Raw genomic sequence first — 16,451 nt, forward strand, 5'->3', positions numbered from 1 at the left:
GCACTGTGCCCTTGTTGCCAACAAGGCCAATGGCATATTGGGCTGTATTAGTAGGAGTATTGCCAGCAAATTGAGGAAAGTGATTATTTCCCTCTAGTCAGCACTGGTGAGGCCATACCTGGAGTATTGTGTCCAGTTTTGGGACCTCCCACTACAGAAGGGATGTAGACAATTGGAGAGAGTCCAGCAGAGGGAAACAAAAATGATCAGGGGGCTGGGGCACATGACTTATGAGGAGAGGCTGAGGGAACTGGGGTTATTTAGTCTGCAGAAGAGATGAGTGAGGGGGGGATTTGATAGCAGCCTTCAAAAACCTGAAAGGGGGGGGGTTCCAAAGAGGATGGAGCTAGGCTGTTCTTAGTGGTGGCAGATGACAGATCAAGAAGCAATGGTCTCAAGTTGCAGTGGGGGAGGTCTAGGTTGGATATTTGGAAACACTATTTCATTAGGAGGGTGGTGAAGCCCTGGAATGGGTTACCTAGGGAGGTGGTGGAAACTCCATCCTTAGAGGTTTTTAAGACCCAGCTTGACAAAGCCCTGGCTGGGATGATTTAGTTGGTGTTGGTCCTGCTTTGAGCAGGGGGGTTGGACTAGATGACCTCCTGAGGTCCCTTCCAACCCTGATATTCTATGATTCAATGACTTATCTAAATTTAACAAAGCATCACCCCTCATGACATTTTAATAGTCATCTTCATTTAGCAATCAACACTATTTTACAAAATCCTATTTAAGGCCCAGATTGTGGCAGATACCTTCCAGTGTCTCTTTAAGTAGGGACCAGCCAATGTGTCTACGGAAAGGAGCCACTCTTACACTCCACTGTTGGCAGTAGGTGAAAAGGATAGAAAAGAATGGGGTGATGGTGGGATTATGGCATCAACACCCGTGCATCAGCGAGCACAGCTTGCTGAGCAGAGGGTGGGAATGCGTGCTACACTTGTTTAAAGAGTGGTGGAGTTGCCTTTGCAGTATGTGCTTACAAGAAACCCAGCAGGAATTCTGGCTGACTCAGCCAGAATTCTTGCTGAGGGCTCCCACTGCAGCACAGCTGTGCTAGCATGGGACATTGCTGAAAAGCCACAATCTTGCCCTCTGTGTGCAGTTGAGTGAATTTAGGGACACTTACTTCCAATGTGACCTATACATTGAGATGAGCCAAAAAACAGAGATGCCAACTTTCTGCTAAATGCTAAAGCATTTTGTCTACAGGCACTCAAATACTATGAGTGCTATAGAAAAGCAAATAAATAAGCAAATAGAGTCAGAGCCTGTGGTCCCCATGAAAACCTTTGCTCTATGTTGCCCATATCCTGCAGCCTTACTCCTTCAAAACTCCCACTATCTTGGGGGCTTTCCGACATGGGAAAGTTATACCGGTATATATCAAGGTGTGAATTTAATGCAGTCAAAGTATACTGGTGTGTCTCCCTGCATGGTCCCACTATCCTGGTATAAGAAAGCCTTTTTTGGGTCTAGCTTATATAGCTTTGGAAGGGATTTAAAAAAAGCCACACAGTCACAAAAAAACTGACTCTTGTTCTGGAATAAGTGTCCATGTAGGGAATTATAGTAGTATCATTACATCAGTTTATTTATTATTTATTATTTATGTTACTGTAGCAATTGGGGGCGCCAGTCATGGACCAGGACCCCGTTGTGCTAGGCACTGTACAAACACAGAACAAAAAAAAAGTCCCTGCCCCAAAAGAGTTTGAATCTAAGCATAAGACAAGACAGATGAGATACAGACAGATGGAATACAAGGAAACAATGATTTAGCAATGGTTTAATCAGGATAATTATACAGAACTAACTAGTAAAACTTTCCCATGCAGACAAGCCCTCAGTTTTATTTAGGTACTGATTATGAGGGCTCACCTGCTTGCACTTTCTTAACTGGGCTGCTTACTAAGCATACCTACTACAGAATCTGCCCACATTTCCACACAAGTTTCAGAGTAGCAGCCGTGTTAGTCTGTGTTCGCAAAAAGAAAAGGAGTACTTATGGCACCTTAGAGATTAACAAATTTATTAGAGCATAAGCTTTCGTGAACTACAGCTCACTTCATCGGATGCATCTGATGAAGTGAGCTGTAGCTCACAAAAGCTCATGCTCTAATAAATTTGTTAGTCTCTAAGGTGCCACAAGTACTCCTTTTCTATTTCCCCACAAATACTCTTTTATTCTTACATACCATAAAACAGAAAGTCAGCTCATTTCCAATAGCATCTAGACAGCCTGACCCCAAACCCACTGACACTGATGGAAAGACTTGCACTAACTTTAATGGGCTTTGGATTGGGCCCAAAGTGAGGGACACTCTGATCTAATTTGCTAATTTAGGGCCCAGGGCTCCAGATTTTACACAGGCAAAACTGCCTTTGGCTTCAATGGGCTTTTATTACAGTGACAGAATTGCAGACATTAGAGATGGGAAAAACCAATTAGGTCATCTAGTCTGTCTCCTGCCAATGTAGGATTGTTCCCTATTGTACATTTTAACTAATACCCTGTCATTACATCTGTTAAAATGTCTAAAGTATAAGTTGCTTCTCAAAGATTGCAGGACTGGAGTTTTAGGAACCAGTTTATTTTAAAAAAAGAAGTGCAGCAAACAAACCATCATAGCCCAAACTTACTGCAAGTAAATCATTTCTCGTCACTCATTTCTTCCAGTTTATTTAAATTATGAGATCATAATTTCCTATTTGTGATATTAACAGCTATTGAGAATTCTTGCAATGTTACAGAAGATTAAATTCCTAAATTGAACATGACTTTGGAACAAATGGGTTATTTTAGGAAGCACATACACAAAACCCTAGTTATTCCCTTTTGTGTTTCCCAGGAGCATGTTCTGGCTGCTCTGTGTTTGTCTTGTTTAGTTTGTAAAAGTCTGGGACAAGGACTGTTGTTAGTTTGGGTCTTGTGTCACCAAGCGTATTGTCAGTGCTTAATAAATAGTAATAGTAGATATGCTGGATTGTGACTGGGAATTTACACAAGGTTGAGCATTAGTCACTAAAGTAAATGGGGTACTTCTGGGAGTAAGTTCTCACCAATATGAGTGTGGGTTGCACAATCTGAGCGCAGTGAGCACACCTGAAAAAGAAAATTATAGTTCATACAGTAGGTTTTATTCCCCTTGAGACTAAGCATCAAAATAACTCTAACTCCTGCATTTCTTGTGCTCTCTTCTTCTAAGAGAAAAGGCAAGTTGATGATCCTTTTGTTCACTTTTAGGCAAACTGTCTATTTCCAGTGTGGCGAGGAATGACAGAGGGTCCGAACTGAGCAACCCTTGTTCAAGTGGGTAGTTTTTGACCAAAATATTTTTAAAACGCAAAATATCAAATAGTAATGGATTTTAAAAAGAATATGATGATTTTAAATTCTTATTTTGGATGTAATCTGAAATTCGTGATACTGGTTCCTTTTTATTCCAAGATAATTTGAAAATCTAAGCATGGCAATATTGCATAAAATGGAGCAGTTAACTGTTTTTAAGTGTAAAATTTATATTCGTTTTATATCGATAGAAAATTCTTAAATAAATGTACATTAATATTTGCAAATTGGAAACCAGGATGATATTCCTCTTTTGATTACAAGATTTATTTTCATTAAAAAAAAAACTACGATGCACAACTGATGTTGGAATCCACTGCTGCTGGTTTTAATGATAGACCAATAACACAGCAAGCTTAGAAATCTTTCACTTTCCTGAAGCAATAGGGGGCCCCAGTCATTTTTTTTCTTTAATAAAGTAAAATGTACACATACACCCCCCTCCCGCCAGGAACTGTGTCCGTTGGTTTCAGTTGCAAAGAAATATTACATCCAACTCTCTTTGCTGTGTATTCTTCTGGCTCTTCATTCCCAGGACCCTGGCAATAGCAGACTTTTTTAACTGATTCGCCTCAGTGCCTGCAGCCCCACCGGCTCTGACTCCTGTAGACACCCTGTGCGGCTGTATAGTGCAGAGCATGTTGGATTTGTGTTATAATTGATGTCAGCATGAACTTTGCCATTGAAAGCTCATCAGGATGAGTGACATTAAGGTAAAATCTCATGCCAGACTTTCCCTGTGGCACAAACTCCTTCCACACGCGATAGCCTGACACTAGCAATATAAATCTTCTCATTGTAGCACATAGCTGCAGCCACTGGTAAAAATAGCCTGCCAGAGGCGTTGGTTTGGAGCGGTAACCCGGCTCTACACATTGCCCACTAGTTCAGCTTCCCTGTCTCATGGACTCTGGGCGGTCTTTGCAAATCCCAAGTTCTTTTCAACTTAAGATCCAGCTTTTCTCGCTGGTCTGTGACTCTGAGCCTCTCTTTCCAGGGCAAATCGTCCAATCTTGCTCCCTGCGACTCCTGTTTGACCTCTGATCGCTCGTTCTCCCCCAAACTAACCACGGGACCTCCCTCCCTTTGGCCCTGCGACCACACATGCGGACCTGGTGCCTTGCTCTGCGGCCGTTTGCAGCGACAGAGTGTGGTCTGCCGGCTACGGTGCTGGGATGCTTTGGCGTGACACGGACAGTATCTGGGACATAAAGGAGGAGGGTTAATAGCGCCTGTGATGCTGCTTCCATCGTAGAAGCGGGGCATTTGAGGAGGGACCCGGCTAGAGGCAGCCGAGCTCTGGGGAAAGAAGTTGCTCCCATTGTGAGAGGAGAGCGGGAGCGTCCTCCCTGTTTATTTAGCGTTTTCCTTATGTTTCCTCGAGGACGGTTTGGTTTTTGACACGCTTTCTGGGCCCGGTGGCCCTGTCGCTTCTGGAGCTGAGCGGTTCCTCTTGCTGCAGGTTGGGCTCGGACGCGGAACCCCTGAGTTCTCCCCAGGCGTGTTTACCCGTGGCCCGAGCTCCTCTGGCTCCTCCTGACATTCACACGCACCCGAAAGCCTGGGTCCCAAACCAACCGACCAACCCACCCACCAAAACCGAGCAGAAAGCGAAGGCCCCTTTCTTCACGCGAGCGTGTGCATGTATCCCCCAGGCTGTCCACTGAACTGCTTTTTTATTTTATTTGATGTCTCTCTGGCAATCTCCTCCTATCCGGCTCAAGTATCCTGGATTAGAAAGACTTTCCCTGGAGTCCTTTTCAAAGGGAGCCTCCCACAGACCTTGAAATCCTCCACATTTTATGGTACAGACATTTAACAAGTCTGTGAGCGGGGCAAAGGCTGACGGAGAAAACCAGCTAAAAATGGGACTTTTAGGAAGATCCCTGATTTAATCAAGTTGTTGCAACTGGCTCTCCTTTTCAGAGACCTACAAATAGGTAGCATGCAAAGCGAGCAAGGGAGCTGTAGGTTTCAGCCTTTCCCACAGCCCAGACCTCACAGCAAATATATATATATATATATAAAAAAAAATTCCCTGCAGTAGAAAGTAGATATTATTCTGCTAAATAACAAAATGGGGGCTTAAAAAGATATGTATCATCTTGATTATCTAGTAAAGGTCCCAACACATCTGACTGAAAGGCACATGGGATACAAACGTGCATGTTGAGTGGGAAATGGTAATATGTCTGCAAGAAATAAACAGAGAGTAACATGTTGTCCCATTGAAAACGCTTGATCAGACCATACAAATGCCAGGTGGGCTGTTTCCCCCCAAGCTAACACTCATTCCCAGCGCGTTCCCGCTGGGGTTCAGACGTTGAGTGCCATGTTTTACCAATGGGCACATGAGATCTTTAACTTTGCAGGTTTGAGGAAAGGGACGCCTCTGCGTCTCCTAGTGATGGTTGTTTATTGGACTAAACCTCGGCGTTAATAATAAGAAGGGCTTGCAAAGGGGCGAGAGCTCAAAAACCTGTTCCTCCAAAAAACAAAAAGAAAAGGAGGACTTGTGGCACCTTAGAGACTAACAAATTTATTAGAGCATAAGCTTTCGTGAGCTACAGCTCACTTCATCGGTAGCTCACGAAAGCTTATGCTCTAATAAATTCGTTAGTCTCTAAGGTGCCACAAGTCCTCCTTTTCTTTTTGCGGATACAGACTAACACGGCTGCTACTCTGAAACCTCCAAAAAACAAAACAACCACAACAACAAAACCGAACCCCAACCAGCTACCTTTCCTAATCCTAAAAGACCTCTGGTTTTGAGGCGGAGAAAACTGAGTGTGTGAATCAAGTCCCTTCTTTAAAGGACCCCGGGGGAGGGGCGGGGGGAGTCTAATCCAATGTAAACTCAGCCGGATGGGAAGAGGCAGAAAATAACACTTCAATCTTGAAGGCCATGTCTCTGCTACTGAAACCCTGCCAATGGGGCGCTCTGCTTTGTCACTATGCCAGTATCCTCCTGGAACTGACAAAGCAAGACGCTCCGTGCTTCCAGAGAGGGAAAAGTGGCATCTCTCGTGCCCCCTTCCCCCGCCCCAATTATCTTCGTTCTGGGGCATCTTCTGAGGCAGGCTGGGGCGCGGGCGGGTCGCTCTGGGGAAGGAGGCAGGACACAATGGCATTTCCAGCGAGAGGGTGCTGGGCGCACACACACACCCGCGCGCATCTCTCCCTCCCTCTCCAATCTCAGGCAGAGCAGCCAGGCGGCGATTGGAGGCTCCGCTCTAGGACTGCCCCACGGCCTATTGCAGTCCGCTTTGCACACTCCATGTGGGCTTGAAAAATCCCACCGCGGAAGGGGTGGGGGGAGAGAGGGAGGCAGAGAGAGTGCAGTCAGCCAGCCCACCAGTGCTGCCAGGAAGGAGGCTGCAAGCAGGGCGAGTTCCCCTCACGGTGCCGCAGAGGGAGGAATTGCTGAGGCGAGCTGCAGCTGCTGCCTTTTGAACCCAGAGCCGCTGAAACGACCCAGGTTGTCTAAATCCTTCAACCCCACTGTGCTCTGGGCAGTCCCGGAGCGCTCCTCATCCTCGCACCCTAGCCAGCTGCTGCTTCAATTCTCTGTTGCGCTCGCCCTCGCCTTCCCCCGGAAGATGCTTCTGGTGCAGACTCCTCTGTGAGAGCCATAGGGGAATCCTTGCCTCCATCCTGCGAGCTGCGTGGCTTATTCGCTCCCGCCCCCCGACAGTTGTGGGGTGCTCTGGGTCAGTTCTGCACAGAAGCCCCGCAGCCTGTGCGACTCTCCCCGGGAGAACTTCAGCAGACTCAACCAGCACCTCCTGCATGAGACGTGGGGGGTTCAGTGGCACCCAGGAGAAACGGGGGGTCCCCACCCCACCTGCCCATGGAGGCTGTAGCCGAGGTGCTGAATGTGAGCTAAGCAGCCCCTCGCTGTAGCGGAGTTTGAGTCCCCCCTCCCCTTATCCCACTTCAACGCCGCACCCCCTAGAACCCTGCAACATGCTGCCTGCCTTTGCAACAGCATGGACCCTCGCCGCTGCTTCAGGGCTCCTTCTCCTCTGTGACATCCCTCTGAAATTTGCAGAAGACAATTGTTCGGATAATTTGAAAGTGCAATAAAGGAGGAGGGACCTGGATCTCAGTGGGAGACATCAGTGCAGGTATCTCTACTGCGGTGTTTATTCCCCACCCCCCAAAAAAGAAGAGAAGGCGAACTATCCCGGGGTTACTATGCAATTGCGACTGATTTCTTGGTTTTTTATCATTTTGAACTTTATGGAATACATTGGAACCCAGCACGCCTCCAGGGTACGGCGACAGGGAAGAAGTAAGTGCGCAGAGATTTATACCTGCTAACTTCTAGTCCCTTCCTCGGCTATTCACCTGTTCCGTAGCCTCCTGTCTCCCCAGATCCTGCTGCCTTGGCAAAAGATAGAGCCAGGAGTAGGAATTAAACTAACCCTCAGGTATTTCAACACTCAGATTTACTGAGACTGTAGTCCTTTCCTGTAGTTCATAATCATCATCATTATTATTGACTGTTAATTATTATTATTTATTATTTATTCATTCTGGCTGGTCTGGGAGGCGATGTAACGCTTTGGAATGTATTCTTTCTAAAGGGGAAAAAAATCCCCCGTATATTCTCCCTTATTACAAGTGGATCAGATTAGCTCAGAATTAAATTGCAGATAACTTTCTGGAGCGATCGCATTACCCCATCCTCTGTCATCTTTCAGGGATGAGGAAAAGGATATTTTTCTTTCCCGATATGGACTAACCATGTTGCTTTCTCAGGCATCTTTAACATCAACGGTGAGTCACTGGTGCTGGGCTACTGAGATGCAGTTTGCTCACCGGCGACTTTGATCGCATTACTTGTCCTTACTCATCAAGATTTTTCACCCGAGTTCTTGCGAGTCCTGCCGAGAAAGACCCTAGGGTTTTTTGCACGAGTTTTTCCTAGAGTACTGAGGAGACCCCGGTTCTAGAGTTAAACTCGCTATTGTGAAAACCTCATGGCATGAAGAAAGTTAATTTCTGCCTTCTTATCCCAACCCATAACAAATTAAACAAGGAGCCACATGGCCTTGGGGTGGGGAGATTTACAGGGAAAGTCATGGAAGAAACGCAGCTGAAGAGCATAGGTGCGTACTCCGCTGAGAGAGGATGGGTTTGCAATGCTGGGCTCAAGTACAGGCGGATTTTGGGCGCCGCATTGCTTTCCCGTCCAGGTTAAACTGTTCTCTTCATTTGGTTTGGCCAGTAAGGAGCCTTCCGGGTCAGAATCCAGACTCAAGGCAAAAAAAAAAAAAAAAAAAAACCAACCAAAAAACCCCTGAGAACGCAGCTTGCAAAGAGGGGCCTGCCCAAATCTTGGGCAGTGGTGGGGAGGAAGCCCTTAGTTTTATAGTTTTCTGGGATAGTCTTCCCGGCCAGACTTCTCCCAGTCTACTCCGTAGGGGCGTTAGGATCTGATCCAGAATCCATGGGAGCCTTTCGATCGACTTCTGTGGGCTTTGGATCAAGTGTCGGATTCCTCTCCGAATAAACTTCCAGGAGATGGGGAAGAGGATGTGACTGACAAGTCTGGAAAAGTCTGGATGCTCGCGGTGGAGTAAGCCCCATTCTTCTCGCTCATTTCTGCCCAGGCCCCGATCTAGAGCGAACCCGGCTTCCTTTGGCACTTCCTAGGCACGCTGCTTGAAAGGGGCTGTTTATTTCTGTCTCTCCCGACAGCTCCTGATATGGGGGGGGGGAGTGTCCGAACACAACGGCCGCCTGTATTTCATCAACCAGTACACGGGGTTATTTCCTAGCTTTTGCTCCGCTTTCCCCTCTCCACCTGGGCAGAACCGTTCCTTGAAAGCTTCCATTGTACCACTGGCCTCTTGAATGCGAGCTTTGATTCACCTAAAGTGCCCTTGAAAACGTAGCTCCAGAGTGACAGCCCCGGGGGCTGAAATCTGCCCAGTCCCCCAGACCGCTCAGGCAGGGAGCAGGGCGGGCAAAGTAAAACACATCGGGGCGCCCGATCGAGTACCCGTGGCGAGGCAACGGCTCGTGTTCTGATAACTCCCCACCCACTCCCGGAGCTCCTAGCGGGCGCGGTCCCAAAAGCAGAGGCTGCCCTCCACAAATCAAGCCCGAAGCAGCCTCCCTCTGCCCCGCCAGACAAGAAGGTGGAAGGAGCGATCAGTTAGGCTGGGGAGGAAGAACTCCCAGCTCAAACTACCCCGACGGGCTCAAACCCTGGGATCTCACCCTGGCACACTCCCACGGAAAGAAGGAGTAACTCGGGGTTTGGCCTGTCCCAAGCACCTAACACGCGTGGTCCTTAGCACTGTCTCCTCGGCTCCGTGCATTTGAGCCTCCCGTGGGTCACCCGCTCTGTGCCAGCAGCTGTCCAGTGGGTGGGAGGAGCCTCCTGCGGCTCAGACTGTCTCTGAGTCTTTAAACTCTGCCGGGGGGGCGGCCTGGCCCGGCGGGGGTGGGGTCTACAGATGAGCACTGGGGGGACCACAGTCTGTTCTCTTTGCACGCACTCGCTACGCCGGGTCCCCCTTTATGATGAGTGGGGGTGCTTAGGGGGCTGTGCCACAGAACTGAGGATCCGGGCGCATAGTTTCTGCCTCCTTTGGGGGTTGGGAGAAGGTTGAAGGTGGGGGCAGTAGCCACCGGGCCAGTCCCGAGTGTCTTTGCCTTTCTCCCGCTCGCTGCACCTTGCCTGCGTTTCCAGGCGCTTGTGCTGAGCTCCCAATGCCGGGGGAGGTGCGACCCCTTGTGTCCTCTGCAGAGACAGACCCTCTGCAGGTGCAGATTTGAGCCCGGGAGCACGGGGCGTGGGGCCAGAGCTCGGCTATCGCCCCGCAGGCTGCTGGCTCAAGAGCTACCGAACAGGGAGGCGGTAGTGTCCGCAGAGCGGCCCCAGTCTGATTAGCTCAAGGGCCCGGTCCTGCTCCCATGAAGTGTTGCTACTGATTGCAATGGGGACAGGATGGGTCCCTAAGCGCTTGTATCTGGAAAGAATAAAGGCGAGTAAAGCAATCAGGTGACGCAGAACAGCTGTTTACACCACATGGTGGAGATTCATTTCTTATCCTTTGGACAAACTAATCAGGGAAAGCAAACTAATCAGGGAAAGCAAGGGATTTACATCAAAGGCGGCCGAGCTCATTGGGTCTTTGTGTTTCAGAAAGGGCCCGATATTCACCAAGAGCCAGAGCCATAGTTTTCAAATTCGAGCGCCTAAAATAGGCTACTAAATCTCTGTTTAGGCACCTAAATAGGAGTGGGCTTCTTTATAAAGCACCTGTAGCTCCAATGGGATTTGTGGGTGCTCAACACTGCTGAAAATCGGGCCATTTTTATTAGGCGTTTATGATAGATTTACCTGCCTAACTAGGTAGCCAGGTTTGAAAATGCTGGTTCAGATGTTTAACTGACTGTACAACACAAATGGTTTTTTTAAAGAATGGATTCATTTTTGTAATTTTTCATAGGTCTAAAATGCCATGGTTAAACTAGAGACATGCTAGAGAGCTCTTTAACATAGCATAACAAGACGTTGAAGCTAGAAAAATTCATACCAGAAAAAAGGCATACATTTTTGATAGTGAAGGTAATTACCCATGGAAAGAGCTTACCTAAGGGATTCTCATTCCCTGGAAGTCTCTAAATCAAGAATGGGCATCTTTCTGAAAAATCTGGTTTAGTTCCACAACCAGGTATTGAGTATAAGGGAGGAGCTACTGGATGAATGTATACTGTGTGTATTATGCAGGTCAGACAGGATGATCACAATAGTCACTAGCCTTAAGATCTATGGTTTGACACTAGTGAATCTTTGAACTTGAAAATGACTAAGTGTGGATAAGGAAAACAACTGAAAAACCAATCTGTTTAGTCCACATAAGATTTGCTCTAGACTTGTCATCTGCTTTACACTTCAGGGAAGCCTGATCTTTAAACCTGTTAGTAGGAAAGCACTTTCAAAATTCAGTTTATTTTTTTTTAACAAAGGATAGAATACTTACAAACTATCAATCAATCAATCAATCAATCAATCAGTATGCCTGTATTTTCTCCTTTTATTAAATATCCAAACCACTTTATTAATTACATTTTAGATTTGCACTTTTTAAAAAACAGATGATTCAAAATACATTGGGCCAGCTCCTTGGCTGGTATAAATTGGTAGAGCGCCATTGGTGGCAACTGAGCTATGCTGCTTTGTAAACAGCAAGAAGATCTGGCCCTGAAACTCTAACTTATTTTATGTAGTAATACAACGTTCTGTAAAGTGTTTTTACCAACACAAAAGCTTGATCCTGCATTCCTTGCACAAGTAAAACTCCCACTGAAGTTAATGGACATTGAGAGTGTTCAATCTATTTCATGATCAAGTTAAATGCCGATTCCAACAGCATAGTGCTGTTGTTAAAAAAAATAATAATAAAGTTAAGTTAAAGTCTGCAGGACTTAGAAAGACAAAACTCCCACTGGAGTCAACAACAGAGTGTGGACAAGGGGCCGGGTCCTAATTCAGACATATGTGACACAATGGGATAACAGTTCAAACACAAAGACACAGTTAGCAAAGGGATCAGTTGTTTTTATTCTGATAAGAACACTAACGGTTAACAAATTAAATTGTTTATTCAGGCTCTGCATGAGAGATTAGCTTGATCAGAGCGTAGGCTGATGTAGATAATAAAGTAATATTATAAACATGGCAGTAGATACAGAATTTCACAAAAAGAAATAGGATTAGGCAAAGTGAGTTATAAATTCAATGATTGTTCCACAGACCCTACCTATGGGACCAGGGATATTTGTTCTGTGTATAAGAGGCAGCTAATGATATTGTTGTGACGCACAACTGACATGCAGTTGTGGATTAGTAGGACATCCCTCCTGCTTCCTTTTTTTCTTCCCTGGTGTGATTGCATGTTCACAACAGCTAGTGATCATGTACAATTGTAGATCTCCCTTCAGCGGACCATAGTAACCATTGTTAATTGAGGCCCGTCAGGGTTCCCTCCCCACTCTGAACTCTGGGGTACAGATGTGGGGACCCACATGAAAGACACCCTAAGCTTATTTCTACCAGTTTAGGCTAAAACTTCCCCAAGGCACAGATCCCTTCTCGTCCTTGGACAGTATTCGCTGCCACCACCAAGTGAGTTTGACAAAGATTCAAGGAAAAGAACCACTTGGAGTTCCTGTTCCCCAAAATATTCCCCCCAAGCCTCTTCACACCCTTTCCTGGGGAGGCTTGAGAATAATATCCTCACCAATTGGTACAGGTGAGCACAGACCAAATCCCTGGGTTTTTAGGACACTAAAACCAATCAGATTCTTTTAAAAAACCCAGTACTTTATTATAAAGAAAAAAAAGTAAAAGAAGCACCTCTGTAAAATCAGAATGGAAAGTAATTTTACAGGGTAATCAGATTCAAAACACAGAGGATTCCCCTCTAGGCAAAACTTTAAAGTTACAGAAAACAGGGATAAACCTCCCTTTAAGCATAGAGAAAATTCACAAGCTAAACCAAAAGATAATCTAACACATTTCCTTGCTATTACTCACTATTCCTGTAATTTTAGATGTATCATTCAGTAGGAGATGGATTACTTGGTTGGTCTCTCTCTTTGGCTCTGGAGAGAACACACATAGAGAGCAAAAACAAAGCCCTCCCCCCTACCCCCCCAGATTTGAAAGTATCTTCTTTCCCCCTTGGTCCTTCTGGTCAGGTGCCAACTAGGTTAATTGAATTGATTAACCCCTTATAGGTAAGGGGATTCTGTACCTCTGGCCAACAGGGATTTTATATTACTGCTTACATAAAGGTTGTTGCCCTTCCTTTTATATTTATAACAAGGCCTCAGTCCTGCAAACACTTATGCAAACACTTAACTTTAAGTACATGAGTAGTCCCACTGAAATTAATGGTGAAAAGCACATGCAGTAAGGGCTGGCAGGAGCAGAGTATGGCTGCAATTCTACACCAATAACAAAATGGTGACACATAAAGGAATTGCCATTTAAAACACTCCAGCATTTTGTTGCGTATCTGCATTTTTAACTCCCTCGCTGGAGGACACCATTCACGTGGAAGTAAAATGTATATTTTTTATGTTTTTGACAAGAAAAGACACAGCTTCTACAAAGCACAGTGTAATTTTTAAAAAATGTGCAATTACACATTGGAAGATTAACTTATTTGAATAGATATTTCCACCCACCAAATACTGAAATACATATTTTTTTTTAAAAAAAAAGCCAGAACATATTGAGGTTGACATGGAAATTTGACATGGCCTTCACAGCTGTAATATGCCACAGGTTCACTATGCCTTAGGTGATATCATCCTAGATGCTTTATGCTTATTAAAGAAAGAAAATAAAGATTGCTACACCAACATTTTTAAACAGCCATTTGACGAGCAAACAGCCATCAGGCAAGCTGAATCTGTCCTTGGGAGAATTAAATTATCCATTGTGCATTTTCTTTCAAAGTATACTTGTGTGCTCACCCGACGATGTTTTCTCCCTGAGGATTGTACCATTATATTGGCAGAGTAAATGATTTGCTGATGACAAGTCTATCTTTTTTTTCTGGTGAAAGTATATTCCACATTTTGGGGGGTCAATTCCTCTTGAGGCAGACAACAAAATTCCCATTGTGTTCATTAGAAGCAAAAGCCAACCCTCTGTGAAAGACCCATAGCAATGTTTCATCATACTTTCATGAATCACAGCCGTCTTCAGCAACAGCAGCATTTAAAACAATAGAATATATTGCTGAAGTCAATAGAAGTATTTTTTCTCCAACATTCTAAGCATGATTTCTTTGGCTTGATTAATTTCCTGTTTTATAGATTCATAGATTCATAGATACTAAGGTCAGAAGGGACCATTCTGATCATCTAGTCCGACCTCCTGCACAGCGCAGGCCACAGAATGTCACCCACCCACTCCTATGAAAAACCACACCCATGTCTGAGCTATTGAAGTCCTTAAATCATGGTTCAAAACTTCAAGGAGCAGAGAAGCCTCCCTCCAGTCAACCATGCCCCATGCTACAGAGGAAGGCAAAAAAACCTCCAGGGCCTCTCCAATCTGCCCTGGAGGAAAATTCCTTCCAGACCCCAAATATGGCAATCAGCTAAACCCTGAGCACATGGGCAAGATTCACCAGCCAGATACCCAGGAAAGAATTTTCTATAGTAAATCAGATCCCATCCATCTAATATCCCATCTCAGGGGATTTGGCCTATTTACCCTGAATATTTAAAGATCAATTACTTACCAAAATCCCATTATCCCATCATACCATCTCCTCCATAAACTTATCGAGTAGAATCTTAAAACCAGATAGATCTTTTGCCCCATATACATATATAAATAAGTTTTTAATATAGTTACACATCATGAAATTATATGCATTATAATAGTGCTGCTTTTTAAGTCCCCAAATCTATCTGGAGAATAGAGGATCAGTATGAAGCAGTCATAGTGTCAACATAATTGTGTGTAGTTTGAAATTTAAGCTACTGAGGCAATCACTTGCTATAGTTAAAATTACAATTGAACTGAAAAAATATTTGTATACTTACAAGTTCTTGATGCCCCAAAACAAGATTGTGTAACAAGATTTTTAAAAAGCCTCCATCTTGCATCTGAAATGTATTAAATATTCTTTTTACAATGGTTTTAGAGTTTAAACCTGCTTCCATTGAAGGCAATGGAAAAACTTGATTTGACTTCAGTGGAGCAGGACCGAGACCTTAGTCTTCAGGACCTCAAGAAAGGATTTTGGGTTTAGGAGAAATCCTATATTTGAGTACTTGCAGAGTTTCCCAACCCTTATGTGGGAGTTACCCATGTAGGAGGACACGAGGCTCTGTCCTTTTTGTATCTATGCTTGTAATACATCTGGTAAGCTGAACTTTCTCACATATATAAAAAAGAATAACGATTTTACTACTTTAGCCCATTGTACCAACTTGTCCGCTGAAATTTCCACTGATGCCAATTGATTTAGCTCAGTGATGAATGTGTCCCTTTAAGAATTGATATTAGAGTGACAAATGCTGAAGTCCTCAGTCAGTTTTTACTGACTGACTTCTTACTCTGGCAAAATTCTCACAGAAGGAAATGGAAGTTTTGCCTAATGAAATGAAAGTAAGGACTTCAAGATCTGGCTTATTCATTATCCATTGCTTAGCCTGTTTGGATCCTTTTATCTGTGAATAATACAAGCACTCTTCTCATTTCACCATAACTATCACCCAACTATTCACTGAGATTATTGGGGTGTCCAAATTTTAGTTTTTATCATGTAAGGACCAAAGGCCACTGGGAAATCTCATCTGCTAATATCCAGGGATCTCATAAGAACTTTTTTCCCTGGCCAATATTTTAAGTAAATTGCCTTATCTTGGCCTTGAAATAAATTATAAAATGCAATAGTCTGGTTAAAGATATCAAATAGCTGATAAAAGAAAATTTTCTCTCATTTGTAATTTTGGAATCAGAGCAAGACAGCATCATTTTGCCATCTTTGTACCCAAATTATTCATAACAAAATACTCTTATCAGATAACAGGAGGCAGCTGAAACCATACACAGTTATATTAAAGTCTGTCTGCTTGCTGTTACTACAAGGAATGCCTCAGAAAAAATTATTCTGAAGAAATTCCACCATGCAAAAACAGTCCAGTTTTCCAAGAAATGCTAAAGCAATGCTTTGTAGATAATTTAAAAAGTTGGACTTTTGGCAATGGGAAAACTTTTCATACTGGGCATTGGAAATAATTAATTATTAGACACTTTTTGTCAAAGTAGAACATTCCAACAGGATTTATTTAAGATTGCCTTAACAACAACATTTTTTGTAGCCAATAGTAATCAGAGTCATACATAGTGCTGTTGTTAAAAAAAATAATAATTAAGAAAGAGAGAGAGAGAGAAACGTAATTGTATCGTACGACAAACTGGTTAATATATATATTATCTGGTGCATTTCATTACTAATTTTTGTGATTAAAAATAACACACATTGAACTAAGGAGCATCATCATTTAAGCCCTTCCACTCATGCAGAACAATATCACTACTAAGAAG

At 44.2% G+C, this 16,451-nt stretch overlaps 1 protein-coding gene across 1 annotated transcript in view; it reads left to right on the forward strand.

Annotated features, from left to right (window-relative positions):
* The first annotated feature begins 6,666 nt into the window (after nucleotides 1–6,666).
* Nucleotides 6,667–16,451, forward strand: part of RSPO3 (R-spondin 3) — an 89,243-nt gene continuing 79,458 nt past the window's right edge. The window contains exon 1 of the mRNA XM_038396183.2: nucleotides 6,667–7,646. Coding sequence (XP_038252111.1) covers nucleotides 7,550–7,646 — 97 coding nt within the window. The 5' untranslated portion in view covers nucleotides 6,667–7,549. The remainder of the gene's footprint in view (nucleotides 7,647–16,451) is intronic.

This window comes from Dermochelys coriacea, chromosome 3 (genome assembly GCF_009764565.3).
Source record: "Dermochelys coriacea isolate rDerCor1 chromosome 3, rDerCor1.pri.v4, whole genome shotgun sequence".
Classification (NCBI taxonomy): Eukaryota; Metazoa; Chordata; order Testudines; family Dermochelyidae; genus Dermochelys; species Dermochelys coriacea.